The 22,259-nt window shown below is 41.0% G+C and overlaps 3 protein-coding genes across 5 annotated transcripts; 1 reads left to right on the top strand and 2 right to left on the bottom strand.

Moving 5' to 3' along the window:
• Positions 1-558: 558 nt before the first annotated feature.
• Positions 559-7,676, bottom strand: nudc (nudC nuclear distribution protein). The gene is made up of 9 exons (XM_049603089.1): positions 7,487-7,676; positions 6,764-6,841; positions 6,439-6,651; positions 6,271-6,351; positions 6,067-6,180; positions 4,759-4,953; positions 4,583-4,666; positions 4,360-4,478; positions 559-872 (listed from the first exon to the last, which is right to left on the bottom strand). Exons 1-9 carry the CDS (start codon positions 7,559-7,561, stop codon positions 821-823), a joined length of 1,011 nt encoding a protein of 336 aa, XP_049459046.1. The 5' UTR covers positions 7,562-7,676; the 3' UTR covers positions 559-820.
• Positions 7,677-8,170: 494 nt separating this feature from the next.
• nr0b2b (nuclear receptor subfamily 0, group B, member 2b) lies at positions 8,171-10,738 on the top strand. Its single transcript, XM_049602373.1, has 2 exons — positions 8,171-9,851; positions 9,948-10,738. Exons 1-2 carry the CDS (start codon positions 9,320-9,322, stop codon positions 10,187-10,189), a joined length of 774 nt encoding a protein of 257 aa, XP_049458330.1. The 5' UTR covers positions 8,171-9,319; the 3' UTR covers positions 10,190-10,738.
• A 1,462-nt stretch (positions 10,739-12,200) lies between these two features.
• Positions 12,201-21,979, bottom strand: kdf1b (keratinocyte differentiation factor 1b). Of its 3 annotated transcripts, none has more exons than XM_049603021.1 (4): positions 21,935-21,979; positions 17,964-18,913; positions 17,771-17,857; positions 12,201-15,539 (listed from the first exon to the last, which is right to left on the bottom strand). In XM_049603021.1, the coding sequence occupies exons 2-4, from the start codon at positions 18,892-18,894 to the stop codon at positions 15,445-15,447; spliced, it is 1,113 nt and encodes a 370-aa protein (XP_049458978.1). In that variant the 5' UTR covers positions 18,895-18,913; positions 21,935-21,979; the 3' UTR covers positions 12,201-15,444. The 3 variants fall into 3 exon arrangements, with proteins under 3 accessions (XP_049458978.1, XP_049458977.1, XP_049458976.1); XM_049603020.1 differs by having other exon boundaries at positions 21,808-21,974; XM_049603019.1 differs by having other exon boundaries at positions 21,780-21,974.
• Between the last annotated feature and the right edge of the window lie 280 nt (positions 21,980-22,259).

Raw genomic sequence — 22,259 nt, forward strand, 5'->3', positions numbered from 1 at the left:
ATTCACTTCTTCAATTTCCTATCCACCAGATTTACAGGATTCATGTGGTTACTGATTGTACATTAACAGGTATCAAACTTCTAACAGCACTCTTCTTTCTTTCAGGAAAACACTGCCCCCTTGTGGTCCAAATTAAAAAAAACTTGCCAATGTGTGCATGGTGCATCTCTACCTTTCCCTTTGATTCATACACACACATGTAAAATAGCAGCAAGTATTTCTACAATATGTGACTGTTTCAAAGGTTTGTGTGTAACACATTATACATATAAACCTCTACCATTTAGAAATCTGTGCCAGCTAAACAGACTTCCAGTATTATGCAATTCACCTGCATGGTGACAGCTCTGGGAAAACAGGTTCTCACTGTAGGCCAGTAGCCTTTGGATGTGCCCCAATCATAACACACGGCTGAGTTCAGTGACTCTGACGGTTGGCTAATCCACTCGTCTTGGGCTTGAACTCTTCAAGGTTGTGAACAAACAAACACAGGCGGTGAAAAGCTTAAACTTGAGCCGCTGATACTGAAGTACCAAAATACACCCACTCATTCTTCACTGATTTTAAATCAATTTATTAAAAAAAAAAAAATCCAGACAAACCTTTAAATATTGACGCAACATGCAAAGGGACGACGCAAACAACATTTCAGTCGTCAAGCTTGTCGTCCTGACAACAAAACTTGATCCTATGCGCTGGAAACATGTTAGTCAACAAAACCAGTTCTGGTATGGAGAGAAGAGATGAGTGGTGAGTTGGTTGGTGCCTGACGTCAGCTCTGATATGACGCACATGGATCGTGATGTGGATTCAGTGAGTCTCAGCTGAATTTGGCCTTAGAGAAATCCATCTCTGGGTGCTGAGCCATGAACCTGCAGAGACAGAAGGTGTCGGAGTGAGAAACAAGATGCAGTCAGTCCTTTATTCATTCACATTTCCAACTGCTTTTAGACAGACATTTTCTAAATGACACATCACATGCTATAGCGTTTCTCTCTCCCAGTGTCTCCATTTGTTTATTCATTTTTACGTCTCAGACACAACTCCATACTCTCTTCTCTGTAGTCCGGAATGGTTGATATTTTCCCACTGGGCACAGACAGGGAACATTTTCTTTCCTTTGCACGTCCATCTGGCCAAGGAGTGAGTTTTTTAACATACCCCTCTGAGATCACACCATAAGGCAACACATTTGATTGGTAAGACCCGATGTGAACTTTGTTTCAATAAAAAACCTCTGAGAGCAGCTATCTTGACTACAGTCACCTCCACTGTATTGTTTCAGCCTTATAAAACTATACAGGATCGTTAGAGGCAGCTTTAATGAGCTTAAAGAGGAAGTGGAAGTCATCACAGCGGCAGACATGTCTCCTCTTGTCTGAGCTGAGAGCAGTGGAGGAGGAAGAGGGGTCATTCACTGCCAACAATGATAAGAGAGCGTCCTTCACATGGGTCTCACAGCTCCGACTCTGGCCCACATCCACCTCTTATCTCAGTTAACTAGTGCTCTGTGTAATATTTGACATGATACGGCACATAATGGATGGACCACTGACCCAGTGGAGAGAGGCGGCTACTGTTTGAACCATCACGATGCAGTGTTGCCCATACAATGATTATTTGGAGGTGGCTCCCCCCAATATCAACATTTACTGCCACATACTGATGTTCTATTTATGTATATTTTTTAACTACTTGAAATCTGATGGCAGATAAAACAAATGAACTGAAAAATGTTCTACTTTGGCTCTGATGCAGCCGCCTGTCTCTATCTGCAGTCAACACTCTGATGGGTTCATCAGGGGTCACAGCCTAGCAGTGCCTCTGATGGCAAAGATGAATGCAAATTGGAGCGGCTGCATTCAGTGGGTGGAGCCATGTCTCAGATGCAAGGCAGCAGATATTACTGAAATTGTGCTCAATATATTTCTGCTGGTAATGTTCCACCATAGTAACAGTAGTTACTGGATGTAACTTCATTTGTAGGAGTATGAGAGCTGCAAGGAGAGGAAGAGCAAGTGAGACTGCATCTGGACGCTGTGAGAGATGTGACCAGATTACGTCACAGACCAAACAATGGTCTAACAAGTCAGCTACGGTGAGCTAGCGGCAAACTGGCACCATGGTGGACAACTTTACAGCTCGGTACATTTTGTCAGTCCAAAAATGTGCGATTCTGAATGTAGATTTTGTTACCAGCTTCTTCTTCTCTTATGCATTTCACGCATTCAGCTTCCAGGTCGAAGCCCAGGGCGGACACTGTGGAGCATGCGCAGAGCGCCTCGGCCAGTTTGGGTCCAATTGACTGTATACATGCAGGAGGACTCCGGGGTTTTTCCGGACCTAACTGTATTGCAGAGTTTTGCACAGTGGCGACCGGATCTTTGCTCTCAAACCACAAAAAAGTGTGATGGCCCAACAGTCTCCTTCAGTACATTATTCTCTGCTTTCTTTTGATGTACACATTGGCTAGTCATCCTGTTTAATTTGTCTTTTGATTAAATCGGAACCGTTGAAACAAGTTGTAGGAAGCCTCTGCAAGTAATTGGTTGCTGGCAGACACTCTGCGCTGCAATAAAATGGTTAATCAGCAGTGCCGTGCACTGTAGAGCCGATTCGCTGCTGGTTCTGCCGGCCTGAATAGAATATAATGTCTATAGCCTTACTGTTGTGTACAGCCTTATAGACTGAGCTGAGTAGTGATGCGCGGGTCGACCCGTGACCCGCGAGACCCGCAAATGGACCTGCGGGTCGGGCAGCAGTGATCGTCTGTTAAATCGGTCTGTAAATGATGACATTATTGGCTATTACTGTCATGGCATCCGAGGGTACTGATGCGTTGAGCAGGTGACAGTCCGCGGTCGTTTTCAAAACACGCTTGTGTCACGCACTTCAAAAGAAACTTGTTGAAACTTTAAACAATAATTTATTGTACAAAACGGGGGAAACAAACGTTGACAAAAACGGTTCCATAATTCATATTAAATTCAAAAGATAACGAAAAAACAGATACAAGGTAGAGGGAATAGTGATAAAACTTGGCATTGATCCACAGCCTCAGACGGATGCGCTCAAGCGTGTCGTGCACACAAGCTCTGTTGGTAGGCGATACTATATTTTCACATTTTTAACAATGCAATTTAAAAGTTTTGATTTTTATTGATGACCTACATTTACCAACAACAACAACAAAAAAAGTAAATTAAAAAAACGAATATCGAATACCAAATTTTCATAATGAATAACTACCCATAGAAACGAATATCCGAATATTCGAATATCCGAATATCGGAATATTTGGGTACAGCCTTAAAAACTTCACCCCTCTGTCAGACAACTCTCACCTTTCAACCATGGAAACAAATTCAAAGAGTACTCCACCAATTTACCTCTGCAGCCCTACAACGTTTTTGGACAATTGACAGTTGAAAAAAAAGAAACGATCACAACTGATGGAGCAGATTCAGAGAAATCATATTTTTTCTCTTATGCATTCTTCTTTCTTGGCAAAACCTGGCACCTACAAAACCCACAATGCAACTCAACCACTGACAGTTCAGTCGGAAATCCAGGTGCATTACGGCAGCAGCAGAATATCGAAGCCTCAAGCAGAGATGAGTGGTGGGTAAGAGGTTTGGTAAACTTTCTAACACCACACCGCCAGATAATTTATCATTTTCAAATCATGCAACTTGCAGACACGACAATAAACAGAAAGGGTGAGGGTGGAACATCAACTACAAATTTTAAGCAAAGCAAAAAAATAGCGATGAGTAATTTACACAGTTTATAGTTAAGAGGCTAAAACCTGCAAAGTAATACTGTTAAAGTGCTGTGGTCCTGTGTATTACTCTGGGGTTTCTATCAGGTATTGTACTTGAGTTACCAAGTACCACCATAACAATGACGATTTGAAAAGAGCTGGTTTCGGCACTGCTTGTGCTGTGAGACAGCAACACAAATGATGTAGAGTGAAAGACCCCAACTCATTTCTGCTCAGATCAATGTGTCTCCTTGAACTGGGTCACGTCTGTGGATGGCAGAGGCTGGTACAAACCCCACACTATCTTTTATTACCTGCAGTTACAGCAGGCGAGCCTGGCCTTGAGCAGAAATACGCAACACAGAGAGCAAAACTAGAAAGGGAGCCTTCAAATTCACTTCTTATAAAATCTTTATACATCATAAAGCTTCTGTTAAACTGACCCTGAGTACAGTGTCTGCTTTGGAGACAGTAAAAACACTGTAAAAACACTAAAGGTGTCAGCTGACAGAACAAAAAAGGTCTTCATGATAACAACAACTGAGCTAACGTCAACAGGTGGATTATTTGGCAGTGATGCAACACTGGAAACGTACTTTTTAAGAATGTCCTGTTTCTTCTGCTCTTCAGATGTCGGCAGGCCCATTGATTTCTGCCTTTGGTCATACATCATCTTCTCTACCATACCACGCGTCTCCCCGTCCAGGTCCGACAGCTGCTCAGCAGGAAGAACACACAGTTAGGATGGGGCAGGAAGTTGGTGCTGCAGATGTATGACAGGTAGAACAAATCTAAAGCCTTAAGCTTGACATCCTTTACCTTTGAATTCTCTGGACAGACTTTCTTGGTGTTAATTTCTGGGTCTGTGGTGACGATCCTGCTCCACCACTCCATTTTATTAATCTAAGAAATCAAAGAATACATTACAGCTCAACAACTCAGCAGTTCTTTCATTTGCTTTCCCACTGATGAAGAGACAGGAGGTCTGTTCTTACCTTTTCCAGGTGGACTGTAACAACTTTGCCATCGTCGATGAGCCAGGAGCTTTCTTCTACCTTCACCTCGTTGTAAAGCGGGCCATCAATAACAGGAGGGTGTCCCTTCAGGCCCACCTTGATGGAGCGCCGCTGGAGGTCCACCACGACATCTCTACTCTTAATGCGGAACTTTACATCGAAAGGCACTACCAGCTGTAGGAAGATGTTTTAATGTATACTTAAATCCAGTTTTATTCACGGCTATCAAAACTACAATGACACAAAGTTCATGTCATGTGTAAAAATGTTTGATAGACACAAATACAAAGGAGCTGCAAGTTTAACAGAGACTGACTGAGGTGAATGCCTCTAAAAGTTTAGGGGATGGGCATGAGGGGGAATTTTGACAGCGACATAAGCTTTTAGTCCTGGACTTTCTGCACAATAAATAAAGTCCAAGGCACAAGTCAACTGATGTCACACCCTTAGCACACACTGAACATGACACACAGACAGGAGACGTAATTGAGATTCAGCAGCCAGGATGTGGAGTGAATGAGAGAAAAGGTTGCTTTTCTCAATTGTGGATGCGTGTCAGCACTCTCCCCTCGAATTGACGTTATTTGGGTCCCACCGCCTGCCTCGATCTGAGCCTGATTGTGACCTTGCTTCAAAGTACGCGGTGTCCACACAGACAGCACTGCTGCTGCTGGCTCCTATCTTTCTACACTGAGTTTGCCTCATTTAAAAGCTTTGTGTTGACAAGTGAAGGGATTCTGTCCACGGCTTTTAATTTGAAACAAAAACAGGAGTGTTAAGTTCAAAATAAACATTCATATTTTTTCATGCTGTTGACACTGTAGTGAAAGATTTAATGTTGCTGGAATGATGCCAATGTGACAGGCAAGACTCTGAATCTCTAGATGAGCCGACACTGACCTAGCGCAGGCTGTGTGAAATAAAAAGCAGGAGGTCCTGCGACACAGGACTGTGGCCCTGGCATTAGAGGCTTGGGGGAAACTATACAAGCAGTAAGCAGTGATGTGTCCACTTCTCATGCTGTTCTTAGAAAGTTTATTTACAGTTTTATGTGTCGACTTAGCCAGTCAAAGAATGGAGTCATTATGGCCCTAGCGGTGCCTGCACAACGTGACACAAAATATCTGTCATACTTCTGGAAGCACTGGAATAGATGCTTGTATGTATTTTAAACCTACTTGTTGTGTTGTTTTTATTATATCGTCTGTGTTTTTGTATGTATTTTATATGGACTTGAGTCTGGAATAAAGTTTATCTATACAGAAGTTTTAGGTCTTTGGCACTCACATCAACTTCAGACAGGGATTGTGTCCACTTGTAGTTCGGCAGGTCGGCTCCGTTTCCTGCATTGGGCTTCAGTTTATCTTTGTCCTTCTCATCCTCCTCTCCTTCTGAGTCAGACTGGGGATATAGAAATTAAAATGAGTGTCAGACCCAGATTAGACTCTAGACTCAATATTTCACTCCAGAACTATCCAACTGTTCACTCACCCCCTTCTCTTTTTCTACTTTGTCAGACGCCTTTTCTGCATTTGCTGCTGCTTTCTCCTTTCTCTCCTCTTCTTTCTTTTTCTAAAACAGACAACACAAATAAATCAAGTAATATTCATAACAGAACGTTTCAACGTGTGACTGAGTATCAAGGCTCCCAGATTCCACCTTGTCAAGTTCAGACTGAAGTTTCTCTGCTTCTTCATCAGTCAGCTCCTGAATTCTGGGACCGTCGTCCATCTTCTTCTTCCTCTCTTCTTCTGCTGCTAGCTTGGCAGCTCGTTCAGCTTTTTCTTTCTTTTCCCGCTCCTGTTTCTTCAGCTTCTCGTTCTGTGACTTCAGCGCTAGCTGGCTGTGGTGGGCGAGAGCATCTTTGACTAGCTGAAAGAAAAGAGATTGACAGAAATGAGTCATAAATGGAAGTATACTTCGTTCAGAACATAGTATGGTACGCAAACCCAAATGTCCCAGAAGCTGCAGCAGCATTGCTTACCTTCTCTGCAGCGCCGGGTTCACCACCAGTGAAGAAATCAGTTTTGCGGCGGAGGAAACTGAAAAATGTGTTTACTAACTGTTGAGAGAAAAAGAGGCCATCACAAATTCCATCCAACAAATCAATTTGGACTTGGGCATTACTGGCATGACTGGACTATATCACAGTCCCTCTATATTTATCAGATTCATGGCTAGCTTGCAGAACATTAAATCCTCAATTTCTTCTGCCCATCCTCTGTAACTTCCTGTTATTAGCATAACTGTCTCATCTGATTAAATATAATATGGCAAAGTACTGCATTGGATAATCCACATCCTTCCACATTCTCATCTGTCTAAACCCTCTAATAATCCAAATTGTCTACTTTTATTAAAAAAAAGTGGACGAACAATTCCTAATTCTCTAAAATAAACCCTATAAAATGAGGTTAGCAGGTACAAAAATGACATTTATTTAATATGTTGTACCCCTGTAAACCAAATTCAACCGTGTAACCTACTGAATGGAGACGCAAGATTATGGTCTGTATAGTGAAAGAGTCTATTGAACATTATATAATTACCTGTACAATAATTCAAACACCTGTACAACAGTACAAACACCTCCTTTATCTTACTGCGAATGCTTGTAAGCGAGGTGCGCCTGCTAGCACACATGCTAGCTACATTAGCTTAATCATTAGCACGGTAGCTCAGACACGTTAGCGACACACTAACATACCTCTTGTATTCCTCCTTCGTGTTGCTGCGCCATCACAAGCAACATGCCGTCATACTTTTCCTCGTCGTCGCCCATTTTGATGGATTAATAAACGGCTGAGTAAAATGTTTGCTGAGCGAATGACAAGCAAAAAGTTCAGTTAGCCACAGTGAGGCCCGTAGTCACGCTACTCACTTCCTGGAAACAAACCCCGCCTACACTACAGTTGCCCAATCGGACGAAGAGATTTTAAATGACAGCTACAATATCCAATCAGCTGAGAGCTTTTTGCTCGGGCACCAACTGAGGCGCCCAGGGAGAATTTTCTAGAGAGGAAACGAAACAAGTTTGATTTTACTGCAAATATCATCTTAAATTACTATATAATACTTTTAAAACTTAACAAAAACGTGCGCAATTGCCACAATACAAAATTATATTACATAGGTACTTGGTGCTATAATTATTGTAATAAATATATTAATGTTTTTTTCCTTATTAATCTAATTTTATTTCTCGCCAATTCACAATCACAATCACAAACGTAAATTTAGGAAATTAATTTATTTTAATTAATTAATTTTTGTATTTATGAAGAGATGGACCAATTCTTGTTGACAGTTTCTCCCTCACAAAATAAAAAAGCTGTCAAAACAATAAATGCATGCAATATAAATTCTCAAATGAACCTTCTGTAACATCCACTCATGTCTTTATTTTAATTTTAATTAAATTTTATTGTTGTCCTTTTTCTGTACTGGCACTGTTTTTTGTTTTCTCAGTCTATTTTTCTGTTCAGATACATTTCAGCTCATACTGTATCTTAAAAGCTCAAAATAAGTTAATTTATAATTCAGAGTTCAAGTCAATCAGTGTGCAGCCAAAGAGACCAAACTATTCTATTTTAAACTTGAAATGATTATTAATATTATCATTTATCAATTAGTCCACTAGCAGAAAATTAACCTGCAACAATTTTGATAATAGGTTAAAAAATTAATGTGTTTTTTCAATCAAAAAAAGTGAAACCTATATGAGGATTTGCTGTTTTCTCTGTTTTATAATTAAATTGTTATTATTTCAATTAATATCTTTGAGTTTTTTGGTCAGATAAAACAAGACAACTGAAAATGTCATCTTGGGTTTTCAGAGCTCTTGATCAGCATTTTTCACTCCCTTATTTGACACACATCCATCATAACCCACATTAAATCTAAAGAAGTAGCTGAAGACATTATGAGTCACAGTATTATTAACAGTATGCTGTAAATTACAATTAGCTTCAGTGCTACTATAGATCAGTGATAAGTGATAACCACAGGTGCTACTGAATTAAATGACATAGAAAATCAAGGCATTTTAAAAAGAAGCAGCACAGTTGTAAACATAAAGACCTATAAAAAAAATCATTGTATCCTTTCATGATGCAGCTCCAGGGTGTAACTGGAGGACAGGTCAGATGGCAGACTGTGCATTGACCCTGTCAGTCCTTGATAGACTGGTACTGGCTGAGTTAATGACTGAGGTAAACATGATAAATGTCATTCACCCCACCTGCTTTGTATTTCTCTTCCCTGTGCAGCTGCTGAGTTTAACTAGCCTTATCACCTCCACGTGGAGGGAACCAAGATCTGTCTGCATGGGAAGTCCAGGGTCACTTTTTTTTTCTTCTTAAATGCAGAGTCTTAAAAAGGCGGGTCAGTGCTAAGTTTGGTGCAAGCAGGTGACACCCTGGATAAATACAGCAGGGCCTGAGCTTGCGGAGTGAACTGGAGAGACACGTTTGTGCTTTCTGCAGCTCACAGGTCTGTTTTTCTTCACAAAACCATTTTGTGGATACTTTTTTTCTTCGTGATGTTTCCTCTGGAAGAAACATGCTCCGGTCACCGAGATCAGCATCCTCACACTATCCTTTATAACATCTTGAGCGGGAGAGAGAGCGGCTATCTCAACAACAAACTGAACCCTAGCACGGCAGCATACAGCTGCCCCTGTGAGCACAGGAGGACAGTTTGCCTGAAGGACCCAAAGGCCACCTGTCAAGTGGCCTCCAGCGTGCTGGTCAAAACCATCTGCTTTGTGAGGAGTTTACCGTCCTTCAGTCAGCTTCCATCAGGAGATCAGTCATCACTGTTAAGACACTGCTGGGTTCCTTTATTTGTTCTGGGGCTTGCCCAAGACAAGATAGTGTTTGAAGTGACTGATGTGCCAAATTCAAGTATCCTTAGACAGATTCTGCTCGGACCAGGACTCACCGCAAAAGAGGCTGACCAACCAACTTTTGCTGGAGTCCACAAGTTGAGAGTGTGCCTGCATCACCTTTGGAATCTGGACCTCAGTCCAAAGGAATATGCGTACCTTAAGGGTGCTTTGTTGTTTAACCCAGGTAAATATCATTTTTATTCATTGTATTTCATTGGCTTATGGTTTTGTTGGATATGTGATATGAGCTTATAAAGAAACTTCTCTTTATCTGCTTCAGCTGTGCAGGGATTGAGCGCCTCGTTGTTTGTCAACAGCCTCCAACAAGAAGCTCAGAGAGCTCTTCAAGAAGTCATCTACCTCTTGCACCCAGAGGACACTGCTCGCTTCAGCCTCGTCCTTCGAGCAGCCTCCACCGTTCAGACTGTCGGCCACAGCCTGGTCACAGGGCTCTTCTTCAAACCAGTCATTGGCAACACAAATATGTTACATTTATTAACAGATATGTTGTTCGTGCACTGAACATGCAAAGATAAAGCATTACATGAGCGAGTGTTGTAAGTTTTATACACATTAAAACATTACATAAACCTTTAGATGTCCTCTTCAGCTTGGTGAAGTTCTGGTTTTGAGAACAGCGAGTGCATGACTTCTGTGAAAGCATCAACATCAGCACTTGTGGATAAATGATTTTATCACTCCCAAGTGTCCTAATGAAGGAGGAATAAAAAAGCAGCATGGCCTGATCTTTGCATGACTCTTGAAATACATACACAGAATACAGCCGAGGTCGTAGCCATAGAGTCAACATCGGGGTGGACACAATCTGATGGTAGTTCCCTTTTAATCTGACACATAAAATGCAAAGAAGACATTAACGTTTGTTGAATACACCTGTGAGCACCACTGTTAAAGGAACAAATGTGCAAGACCACTGGAATTCTTGTGTGCATAGTTGGTATGTCAATGTGTAGCTTATTAACTGAAGGTAACTTAGCTACGATAGCTAACATTAGTGACGGCAAATTGATTAGCAGCCACAGATTAACCTGTTTTTAGCAAAGATGGGCTGGGAAGGTTACTTTTGAAATGTAATACACTCTACAAATGCTCTGTGAGGTTATTCGATGATGCCTAAAATAAAATAAGTTTTTCAGCATAAAAAAATTACTTTTCTTTCATTAACAGGTTTTTAGTCAGTTGAAAACTTATTTTAAGAAGTCAAAATCAAAACATTTTTGACATTTTTAAGTAGAATGGAATTGAATTACTTGAAGTTAAGAGTCTGACCACTAAAAATTGCCATAAATTTTGCATAAATATTAAGTTCATTCAACTTAATTAAGTTTTTCAAGGTCAAAACAAATCATGTTGGTTGAACTAAACCAACTGTCAGATTCTTAAAGACACGTAAGATTTACTCTGTAATGCCAGGCTTGGGACTAATAAAAAAATGCCTGCAAATTATAACCTTAATTTTTTTTTAAGTTGAATTAGTGGATTATTTTTTGAGTGTAGATTACAGATTAGTTACCCTGATAAAAATGTAATGTAGGTTATCTTACAGGTAAATTACGTCATCAAACGAATTTGATTTTCCTTCTAACAAAATTTAACTGGACAATAAAGCTGAAAAATGTCCAGATATTAAAACATTTTATTTAACATATAAACTTTTTACTGAAAAGAATATATTTGAACGTAACCCCTGTGTAATCACCAACATTTTGATGAGTAACTGTAATTTAATTATATATTTTTCTCAGTATATAAAAACGTATATATTTGTATACACAAAATATGTGTCAACAACAGCAACGGTGCTGGACTAAATATAGAATGATAAATGTAACAGGCTGCTTATTAACATAGATGGATAGATGGAGCTTGAATCTCGTTTGACAGATACCTTTAGAGTTTTAATTTAAATTATAAAATACATACTTTACTGTTTTTTTTTAATTTTTATTTGTTTATTTTTAAAAAAATGGGACAGAACATATTAATGAACATTATCAATGTAAATATGTAAGAGATTGTAGCCAAGCGGCTAATTTCCATCCCTTGTCCCATTGGCAGGTAGGTGTTCAGGGAGAGAAAGAGAAGAGAGAAAGGGAAGGACATCAAAGCAAGTAGAAGTATTACAGAGGAGAATAAGGCATGGCATAACAACAAGGCATGATAATGACAGAGCTGACAGTGTAGCTGAGCTGGGGACAACATTATATAGTTAGTGAAATTCTATTGCACCAATGCCCGTACAGTTATAAAGTGCGTGTGCTGAAAATTCATATTAGGAAGTCCATAAAAAATCCACAAAAATTCATATCAGAAGGTGCATAAAGTGGGTGTTTGGTGTTAAAGGGTTTTTGCACAGGGATTATTTCTGACATCATAGTGACGGCCTGTGGAAAGAAACTGGGGTCTGCAGTGATGCCTGTTTCCTGACTCTGGCGGTGGAGGTGTTAAAAAAAGATGCATACTCTGACTCCCTCGTGTGGCCAAACGTTGCAAACAACAAACAGACACTTCCTTTTTGTTTCACTTCATTTATTTATTGCTTTTACAATGAGACATCAACTTTAAGATGCGTTACAGTCAAGATAAGAACCTGCCAACATATTGCAGAGTACCACACCGTGGTGAGAGGCCCAAGCATTACGCTTTGGAATTTAGGAAACCTTCGGAGAAAATCTAATGTGCAAATGAAAACAATAGCTTCAGCATTCAATTAAACCAGTTTAGTGAAATAAGTAGTATAATAGGAAAGGTACAGTTTTAATGACACTGATACGTTAATCACTTTATAGTCTAGATGCACTTTCTGCCTTTTGGTTAAAACCACAGCAGCCAGTTTCACACCATTTTATCAGAACCACCTGATGCTGCAGAAAGATTACTTACACGCTACTGCGTCATTTACCTACTTAGAATTAAAATAAGGCACAACAGGACAGATCCTGGGTGACAAGATTGTACTCTGGACAGTTAAACCATACTAAACCAGCTGATCAAATTCCCATCAGCACCCAGGAGCAAACACAGCCTGCATGTTGGGGTTAGAAACAGACATTTACTTCATTCGTAAGCTTTGGATAATGACACGAATAAATTAATAGTTATAGTGCATGATATAACCCGAAGACTAGCTTCACACCAGCTCTCAAAACGTCTCGCAATCTGAGACGTGAGTAGCAGACAGAACGGCCACAAACAGCAACTATCAAGCACCAAAGCTTTCTGCTTCATATCAGCTTCATGTTATTACACTAACAATTATCTGCTTCAAAGAAAAAGTGAGATTACACTCCACACTGTATGAACATCACAAACGTCACAACAGAAAAAAACACAACAAAATTTTGACACAAGAAAAATATTAACTCAAAGTCCACTTATGTTTACTGTAGCCTCCTGCTCGTCTTTCTCAGGGGACAAAAACAGATTTACTTTCTTTCTTTCCATAAGAACCCAACTTTCATATCTGTGTGTTAAATATGAAGCTACTGCCACCAGCTGATTAGCTTAGCTTAGCTTAGCATAGCATAAAGACTGGAAACAGCTAGCATGACCCTGTCTACAAGTAACAACATACTCCCATCAAGACCTTCAAAGCTCACGTATTAACATATTATATAGAATTTATAACAAGCAAGGGTCATTGTTTTGAAAGTCTCAAGTCATATTACTCAAGTCCCAAGTCAGGACAGACAAGACCAGAATCAAGTCTGTACGGAGTTTGCATGTTCTCCCCGTGTCAGCGTGGGTTTTCTCCAGGAACTCCGGCTTCCTCCTACTGTCCGAAGACATGCAGGTTAATTGGTGACTCTATAGCCCTTTTAAACAGGAATTGTGCAAATTTGCAGGAAAGCCCAATCAGTCTTCTTTCAGCATTGGCAGTATAAAAACTAAATCGGGGAGTGCAGCAAAATGCCTCCTACCTACTTTTGTTTATACAGAATGCGCCTTTTTCGGGGCAATGGGGGGGGTGAGCAAGTAACAAAACGTCTAGCTCAGCGTGTGACGTAAACAGTGACGTGGTAGGGAAGCCGTGGCTGCTCAGTCCTTCGGCGATTCTCTTGTAAGTCGGCCCATTCTTCACCGTCCCCATCATCCGACGGTTAATGACCTCTTCGTTTGCGAGGACAAGGAGGGCCCGCAATTCCTTGTCTCCCCAGTTGCTCATCTTTACAGTGTCTGTCAGGTTTGTGTTTCCCTCTTGCTACTAGCTGCTCGCTAATTCCTGCTATCAGCTGTTTCCTGTTTATCCACCACCAGTGGCTCGCACGTGCGGCGTCATCAACAGCCCCTCCCGTTGTGGAAGGCTGCTTCGGTCTTTTTAAATTAACAGGGTTTCGCTAATATGTCTACCCTACGAGGTGGAAAATTGGGCACCTCAGATCAACTCGCCAATCCGGCTCTGTGTGTCTAAACGCTCGCAGCTTGCCGGCAAAACGGCCCAACATTCGTGGAAAATCTGGAAGTGTAAAAGGGGCGTTTGTGTCAGCCCTGTGATAGTCTGGTGACCTGTCCAGGGTGTACCCCGCCTCTCGCCCAGTGTCAGCTGGGATAGGCTCCAGCCCCCCACGACCCCTAACTGGATAAACTGTTACAGAAAATGAATTAATTATTTGTTTAAACAAGTTGCATCTCAACTCTCTGGATGATGTCATATTGGTTTAAACAATTGATGACTTTGAGTATTTTTAAGTCAGAAGGCTCAAGACCAAGTCAAGTCACGAGTCGAGTCTAAAGTAATGAAATTTGTGACTCAAGTCTTGCTCGAGTCCAAGTTATGTGACTTGAGTCCACACCTCTGCTGATAGAAACCAAACTGTAAAACTGACAAATTGTGGCCGAAAGACAGTCCAGTGAATAACTCTCTGAAAAACCCACAGCTTGTAGTTTTTACCCTTTGGTTTCTGAGTCAAATAAACAAACAAAACATAACGTGTTGAGCTTCGCTTAGCAACAGGAACAGGCTAGCTGTTTCCTCGTGTTTCCAGTCTTTATGCTGAGCTGCAGTGTTTAACTCTCCGCAAATAAGCGAATATTCCAAAATGTCAAACTGTTCTTTGGACAGACTTCATTCTTATTTCTAGTATACTACCAGGCACACGTACAAACTCAGGATTTTCTTCTAGCCAAATATAGTTTCTTCATCCTTTCACACTGATGCCACTATGCCTCTTACATAAATGAGACATTTCTGATCATTCATCAAGAATCACTGACTGTCAATATGATACATAGCGTTCTATACAGTTTTAAATCACACAAATCAGTTTAAAATCAAATCTATGACAATGACATTATGAAATGTGCCAAAAAAACCTAACATAACTGAATCCACACATCCTTTGCATAAAAACAGCAGAATCACCTGACCAGCCAAAATAAATCAGGTTTCATGAACACAACTCAGTTCTCCTTCAAGGACGAGGGGACGGTTAATTGAGATACAATAAGAGCCATAAAGAGCTGCTGTTGATATCTGCCTGCAGGGTAAGCGCTCCATCAAGCCATCCTTCCAATATACACACAATATTTATCAAGCATAAATATCTACACACAGAGCCCTGAGTTCACTGAAGTCCTTCAGACAATGTGAATTTTCACATTTTCTTTTTCCACAGCAAAGCCATGGTCTCTACAAAGAGCTTGGCTCAGCCAGAGACTCCTGTGCAAGTAGTGTCGCCTTTCAATGTCCCATATGTGACCTTGTGGACACAGCATGACAAATAATTCAAGCATAGATCACCAGTGTGGAGCAGGATTCATGTTCTCACAGAGGTGCGAATCAGTGGGACACCTGAAGAATTAGTCTCTGTGTGAGAGGGCGAGTAGGCTGTCTGAGAACTGGAAGTGTGACCTTTAAAAAAAGACAAGGAAAAAAACAAGGTCATTCCTCAGCATTGATCTGGAGAGGGAACTAAGCATTAATTCAGCTCACCCTATTTACAGTGCCAGAGAACCAGAAATCATTAAGCACTCATGTCTAGGATATTCTAATTTCAAGAGGTAAAAATACGTTGGAAAGATTATGAAAATAAAGAGATCATTTTCAGACTTGGGCCAAATATGTACGCTGCTAACACTCCCCTCTTGCAACTTCACCCCCATACAGTTGTCATAAACAGGTAAATTAGCTACAGAGTCCAAAAGTGTTTTTTGGACCAGGCTGTACACATGTTAATTTCTGCTAAAAAGTTGGGCATTTTAACACGGGGTTGTGTGGTGACTGACTGGCTGTTTGAGGCGGCTTCAAGTGGCCATTTGAGGAACTGCAGTTTTTAGTAAATATTCATGTAAGTTAATGTTAGCTAGCTAATGACGGGGAAGGTAAAACAAAACATTTCATCACCTAATGTTACCCGAAGTTTGGTGTACCTGGTTGGGACATTCTGGCCTCTCCAACTAGCAGCAGTAGAAGCAGCAAATGGGACTTGTGCAATACTGGGAGAAACAGCCATCCAGGGTGGATGCTTTAACCTTCCTCCACAATAACTCCAAATAAGCCATGATGGTTTAGTTAACAGCGTTTACAGTTCAAGAAGAGTCTGTGGAGATGAAGACTTGACACACGGCAATAGGGCTGCAACGACTAATCAATGACTAATTGACTATTACAATAATCTATGACTATTTTAGTAGTCGATTAATCGGTTTGAGTCATTTTTCATAGAAAAGTACTATACTTTTTTACATTCAAATATTGGCAGCTTTACACACTCTCCCATGACGGCGAACTAAAACCCTTTGGCATGAGTATGAAACAAGACATTAGATGACATAATTTTTGGGTGTGGGAGAGACAGACCGACATTTAACAACATTTTAACATATTATTCGATAAAATGATTAGTCGACTTATCAATGAAACAATCGACAGATTAGTCGACAATGAAAATAATAATTAGTTGCAGCCCTACACGGCAATAGTAAGACTCAATATCTAAGGTAATATTAGGTATATACCTACCTATATTAGGTAATATAGGTATTTAAGGCATACAGGAAAGCTGAACACTGTAATAACAATAATGTGACAGGGACAAACTCAGTGCTTCAATTACAACACATGAACTGCATCAGGCTTGGGTATGGTTCGAACATAAGAAGTAGAACGTGTGTCAGACTTGGTCGAGGCCCGGTTACTACTCTCTCAGGCTCAGGTTCTGACACAAATATGCAGACCAAGCCACCATCTAGTGCACGCATGACTAAGGGATAAAAAAGTGGCAAAAAAACCCAACTGATTCCTGAGGAATCAAAAACCATACAAGGTTACTCTGATGCTCGACGGGCAATCAAAAACCAGGTATGCAAATGTTTGACAGGGAAGAAGAACAGGGGATGTCCAGCAAAGATGTCAGTCATACCTGAAATATGAGAAAGCCAATCCTTCTCTCATGTTCCCTACAGTCACTATAGTGAGAGAGATTTCTGTATTCTGTGTCTAAAACCTCTGACAGCTTGAGCCAGTTTAATTTGATGTATGTGCAGGGAGTAAGACTTTTATTTCTTTTCTGGCTTGACAGAAAAAGTTTGAGGACCATTGATTCAGACCTTTGTTTGGGGTCATGGAGTTTTAAAGGAATTTTATGTGATATACTGAATAAATTAAATATGAAAATAAAAAAACAAATCTAGACATCAGGGTGCATTTGGGAGACTCAATACTTTATTACTGGTTTTAAAATTCAGGCTACAGCCCTGCACCTGCATATAGAGACATGCTATCTAACACGATTATTATACTGCGACATCGGACAAATATTTTTGATATATCTTTGTCTCACCAGAAATAAATGGATGTTAAAAACTGAAACAGAATTTATCAGGAAGTCAAACTCTGGTACACAATGCTCGGTCAGTACTACATGGGCAGCCACTGTTGGCACACCCATGCATGTCAGACTTCCCCTGCTGTAACAGCAAAGGTTATGGAAAACAAAACTTTGTTCAAGGTCACTGATAAAATTACTGGAAATAAAATAAGTGTATGACACACTATTCAATCTACCACTGCACATGCCATTTTCAATAAAAACAAGAGTATGAAGTACATGAGTGTACCAGTAATAAAGACAGATTTCTTACCTCCATTGGTCCTCCACATCTCTCTGGCACACTTGTCAGAGGAGGTCAGTTCTGATATTTGGATGTTTGGATTTGATTTGTAGTCATCTTTAGGAAACAAAAGAGAGTGATGGTTACTTGTTGGCTGAAAGGCAATTCTGGGATCAAAGGCAGTGCTGAAATATTTGGAGTTAAGATGAGAAAAACAACTTACTGTTGTTGCTAAATGAAAAGGTATCGCTCTCCCTCATTGTCTCGTTCCCGCTGTCCGACAGCGTCCTGTCCATCCTGGAGACGTGCGGCCTCTTCTTTGTACTCTTCCGAGTGCTGATGCGGATGATGCCTCGCACCAGCCGACACTCTGCCTCCTGCTCGTCCATTTTGTGCTCCTCTGCCAGTGAGTTGATGAGCTGGTTGATGGCCTTGCTCTTCTTCAGAAACACAGAGTCTGAGGTGCACCTGACCAACTCTTCAATCTGATATTCAGAGTAGAGCTCCAGCAGCTTCTTAGTGATCAGAGAGTCCACGTCCTCCTCGCCATCCTCCCAGTCATCAAACCCCATAGACTCATGCAGGGATGGATGGCTGGGCTGTGTTCGAGACACAGATGGAGGCACATATGGTGTAGATTTGGGTTCAGCAACTAAACACTCTCTTGGACTGTCAACTATGACTCCAGCGATGCGGACATCCCCGAGCCAGTCTGTGCCATCCTCTTCTTTGTTGTCTCCTGGGGTCACAGATTGGAGGCTCACCTTCTCTGGTTCGTCTGGGGAGCTCTCGTTTGGCGCCAGGCATGGGGCAAGGATGGAACGCTGGCAGACCCTGTACAGGCCACAGGTGAGCACGCTGCACACAAAGGTCCTACAGCTGCTTGGAGGAACGCAGGGATTGCAGGTTTGTGTCGTAGAGGGAGGGTCAGCTGAGCCAGGAATGAAACCAATGGTCTCAGACTCCTTTCCATTAGCATCTTTCAGGTTAGCTTTGTGGACTGCTTTTGGCTCTGGGGTCGGGAGCCTGTCTTCCACTGGGTCCACACAGCGCTCCTCATATGACGACCTCTGGCTGCTGCTCCGGCTGGGTGCATGCCTGTTGCTGCCATGCCCTGAGCTGCGTCTCAGACTGCCAGTGCCGCCGGCGGACATGACTTCCTGCCTCCAAGGTCTGAACAAGCATGAAGGAAAATACAGTTAAATGAGGTATAACTGAACGGTAAGATGGTGTTGCAATGGCATCATTAAAAACCAGTTATCAAATCTAAAATAACTTAAAGCCACCTGAGGGCATTTTCTCCCAAACAAATGTGAAACTACTATCCCCAGGTGGCAGGTAAAGTAGCCCGACTGGTTCTCTGGAGACACACAATTAACTATCTGTATGATGTCATGGGGGATTTCTAAAACTGAACCTGTATGTTTCATATTCCCAAACTCAAACTGATCCTCCTGTTTGATGACCTGAAGACAGTCATGAATACCCGGATTTCCTCTCGTGTGGATTACTGTAATGCTCTGTATAAAGGCAAAGGCGGAAGGGCGATTGTGCATTAGCAGCAGCCGCCCCAAAGCTTTGGAATAGTTGACCCTTTTCAATAAAGTGCTCCCACTCTGTGGACACGTTTAAATCTAAGCTGACGACCAACATGTTTTCTAAGGCCTTTGATTGTCCTTAAGGTTTCTGTTTTATCCTTTTCACTCATTTGTTTGTGCATGTTCTGGGGGTTTGTTATGTTGTTTCTCTTATGTTTTGTATATATATTCAGTTATGTTTTTACCAGGTATAAATCCAAAGCATAAAAAGCTTTAAAGGGGAAGTTCTGTTTTTTACAACCTGGACCTTATTTCTGGTATTAAATACGGTTGTTTACTCACCCAGATAAGTTTGGTGTCATTTGGAGTCCTTTGGAAGATATTTAGATCCGCGAGAGCCGCGTACATCCATATAGTGGGAATGATTGGGGCACCGACAATGAGGCTCTAAATAACACATTATCTGCCACGAAACTCGTTCATTTCACCAATATGTTTTTATGAATCGCTAGAGTTGCTTGTCATCATCATCCGGGTCATTTATACTGACCTACTAACGTCTGACCTGGATGGGGTCATCCAAGTGGGCCGCGCGCGCCGCCGCACACCCACAGCACGGCTCTGTTTACAGCTGGAATTTGCTACTGTTAGTTTTTTGAAACATGGCTGAATATTTGTCAGATTTTGAGGTTGTGGACGACGACTTTGAATATGATGGACGTCCTTACCGTTTTGAGCCAGAGTATACGGATGAGGAGCTCTTTGAAAGGAGGATGCGGAGGCAGAGAGAGGAACAGCTGGCCAGAGAACAACAAACCGCTGCACGTCCGAGAATAGATGCTAACTGGTGGTGTTCTTGTGGACAATGTTCCACTATGCCAACAGAGGAGGAATGCCTTTGTTACTCTGAGCGGGATTTGAGGCCAGGAGATACACGTCTGGATGTCTCCAGAAATGACTGTCTCACAACTACAAAGGATTTCACTTCTATGATCAACCGGGCTGTTGTAGAGACTTTTTTTCGTGTCCCGAAAGTAAACTGGAAGACCCAGCCAAAGCCTGCAGGACCGAACGGGCAACGTTCGATTGAGTAAGTAGCCTACACACATGCATAAATTGTTTATTTTCCTTGAATTTGTTTGCTTGATAAGTAAATAACTATGAGAATTTACATTTCTTTAGTTTCTTCTCATCGCTTGTGTAGAACGGCCCGCACACTGCACAAAAAGCAGAGGCACTTCTTATGCAAAACGTCAACTTATTATTACATAGTGCTCAGTGATAAAAAGTGAGAAACAGAAAGGTGAATGTTTCGGTGGTAAAGAGGATTGTCTTTACGAATTACCTGCCTCTGATGACATCATCCAGGTCAGACGTTAGTAGGTCAGTATAAATGACCCAGATGATGATGATGACAAGCAACTCCAGCAATTCATAAAACATATTGGTGAAATGAACGAGTTTCGCAGCAGATAATGTGTTATTTAGAGCGTCGTTGTCAGTGCCCCGATCATTCCCACTATATGGATGTACGCGGCTCTCGCGGATCTAAATATCTTCCAAAGGACTCCAAATGACACCAAACTAATCTGAGTGAGTTAACAGCCGTATTTAATGCCAGAAATAAGATCCAGGTTGTAAAAAACGGAACTTCCCCTTTAAGTGGCCATATTCTCAAATAGTTCCTGGTGTGACAGGACGGCGTGTGATGAGGAATGAGGAATGCTTGCAGTAATCATATCATGCTGTTATTATTTCATGTATTTCCTCTCCACTGCTGTACCATATTATGTTAGTTGACTTGTTTTACTGTACAGCACTTTGGTGAACTCTGGTTGTTTTTTATTTGAATTGATTCATTGCAAAATAATGTATAATATGTGTGTGTGTATATATATATATATATATATATATATTATAAAAACAGCAAACTGCTGCATGCAAACTCCTGTGTTTACACTGAGAATCTGAATCAAAGCACACCAAATTCAATTTAAAAATCTTGGCATTTAATGTCACCCTTGATTGCTTGACTATAATACAGCAGTCCTGCATATTTTGTCTTTCTTTTTTGATACAGGCTGATCATACACCTGTTTGAAGGTCGCACGCATGCCGTATTGGAGACAAATCTCATATGACTCTTAAGTTAACTTCAGTTATGTTTTTACCAGGTACAAATATTAATCCAGAGCATAAAAATCTTAAAATGGCCATATTCTCAAATAGAGTGTGGCGTATGTGTTGGGACGGATGTTTACAGTAATCATGTAGTTATTAGCTACAGCTAATGAACAAACAACTGAACTGAAAGCAATATTTTACAGTTTTTTCCCCACATGTATTTCATCTACAATTAATTAACTTAGCTTTAATGTCAGGCTGCCGTTTGACACACATGAAGCGACAAGCTCTGTCGTGTATAAAAATATTTTCACTTTCATGGCGACTTGTCATCGCGGCTCTTTCCTCCATTAGAGGACTTAGTAAACATTACTCACTGTGTACACGGTGCGTCCGCCAACCTACTTCAGAATTAATGTTGTCTTCGTCCCCTTACATCAAACATGACAGTTTTTAATCCATTTTCAACGTCCCATATATTATCTCCACTCAAAAATGTCAGTTTCAGTAAAGTTTTCGACTAAACCCGTACCTGAGCGTCAAGGTGGAGGAAAAGCTCCAGGTAGCTACAACGAGAGGCTGGACTTCCGGTTAATGCTTACAAAATAAAAAGCGAGTTAAATGTTACTCCGATTTTACCGTGTAATTGTGTATTTTACGAATTTACAACGGTGAAATTAAACCGCAAAGGCATGTAAATCATGTAGCAATCAACCAAGGGGGTCACCATCATGTAAAACATTTACACGGCGAGATAAATCTCCTGCACCTAAAACCAACGGTTAACATTTACAGACCTTTATTTTGGCATTATTTCCGGTGCAATGCCGAGTTCTGTCTGCATGAAGAAGAGCAAA

The sequence above is a fragment of the Epinephelus fuscoguttatus genome, linkage group LG17 (genome assembly GCF_011397635.1).
Source record: "Epinephelus fuscoguttatus linkage group LG17, E.fuscoguttatus.final_Chr_v1".
NCBI classification, from domain to species: domain Eukaryota; kingdom Metazoa; phylum Chordata; class Actinopteri; order Perciformes; family Serranidae; genus Epinephelus; species Epinephelus fuscoguttatus.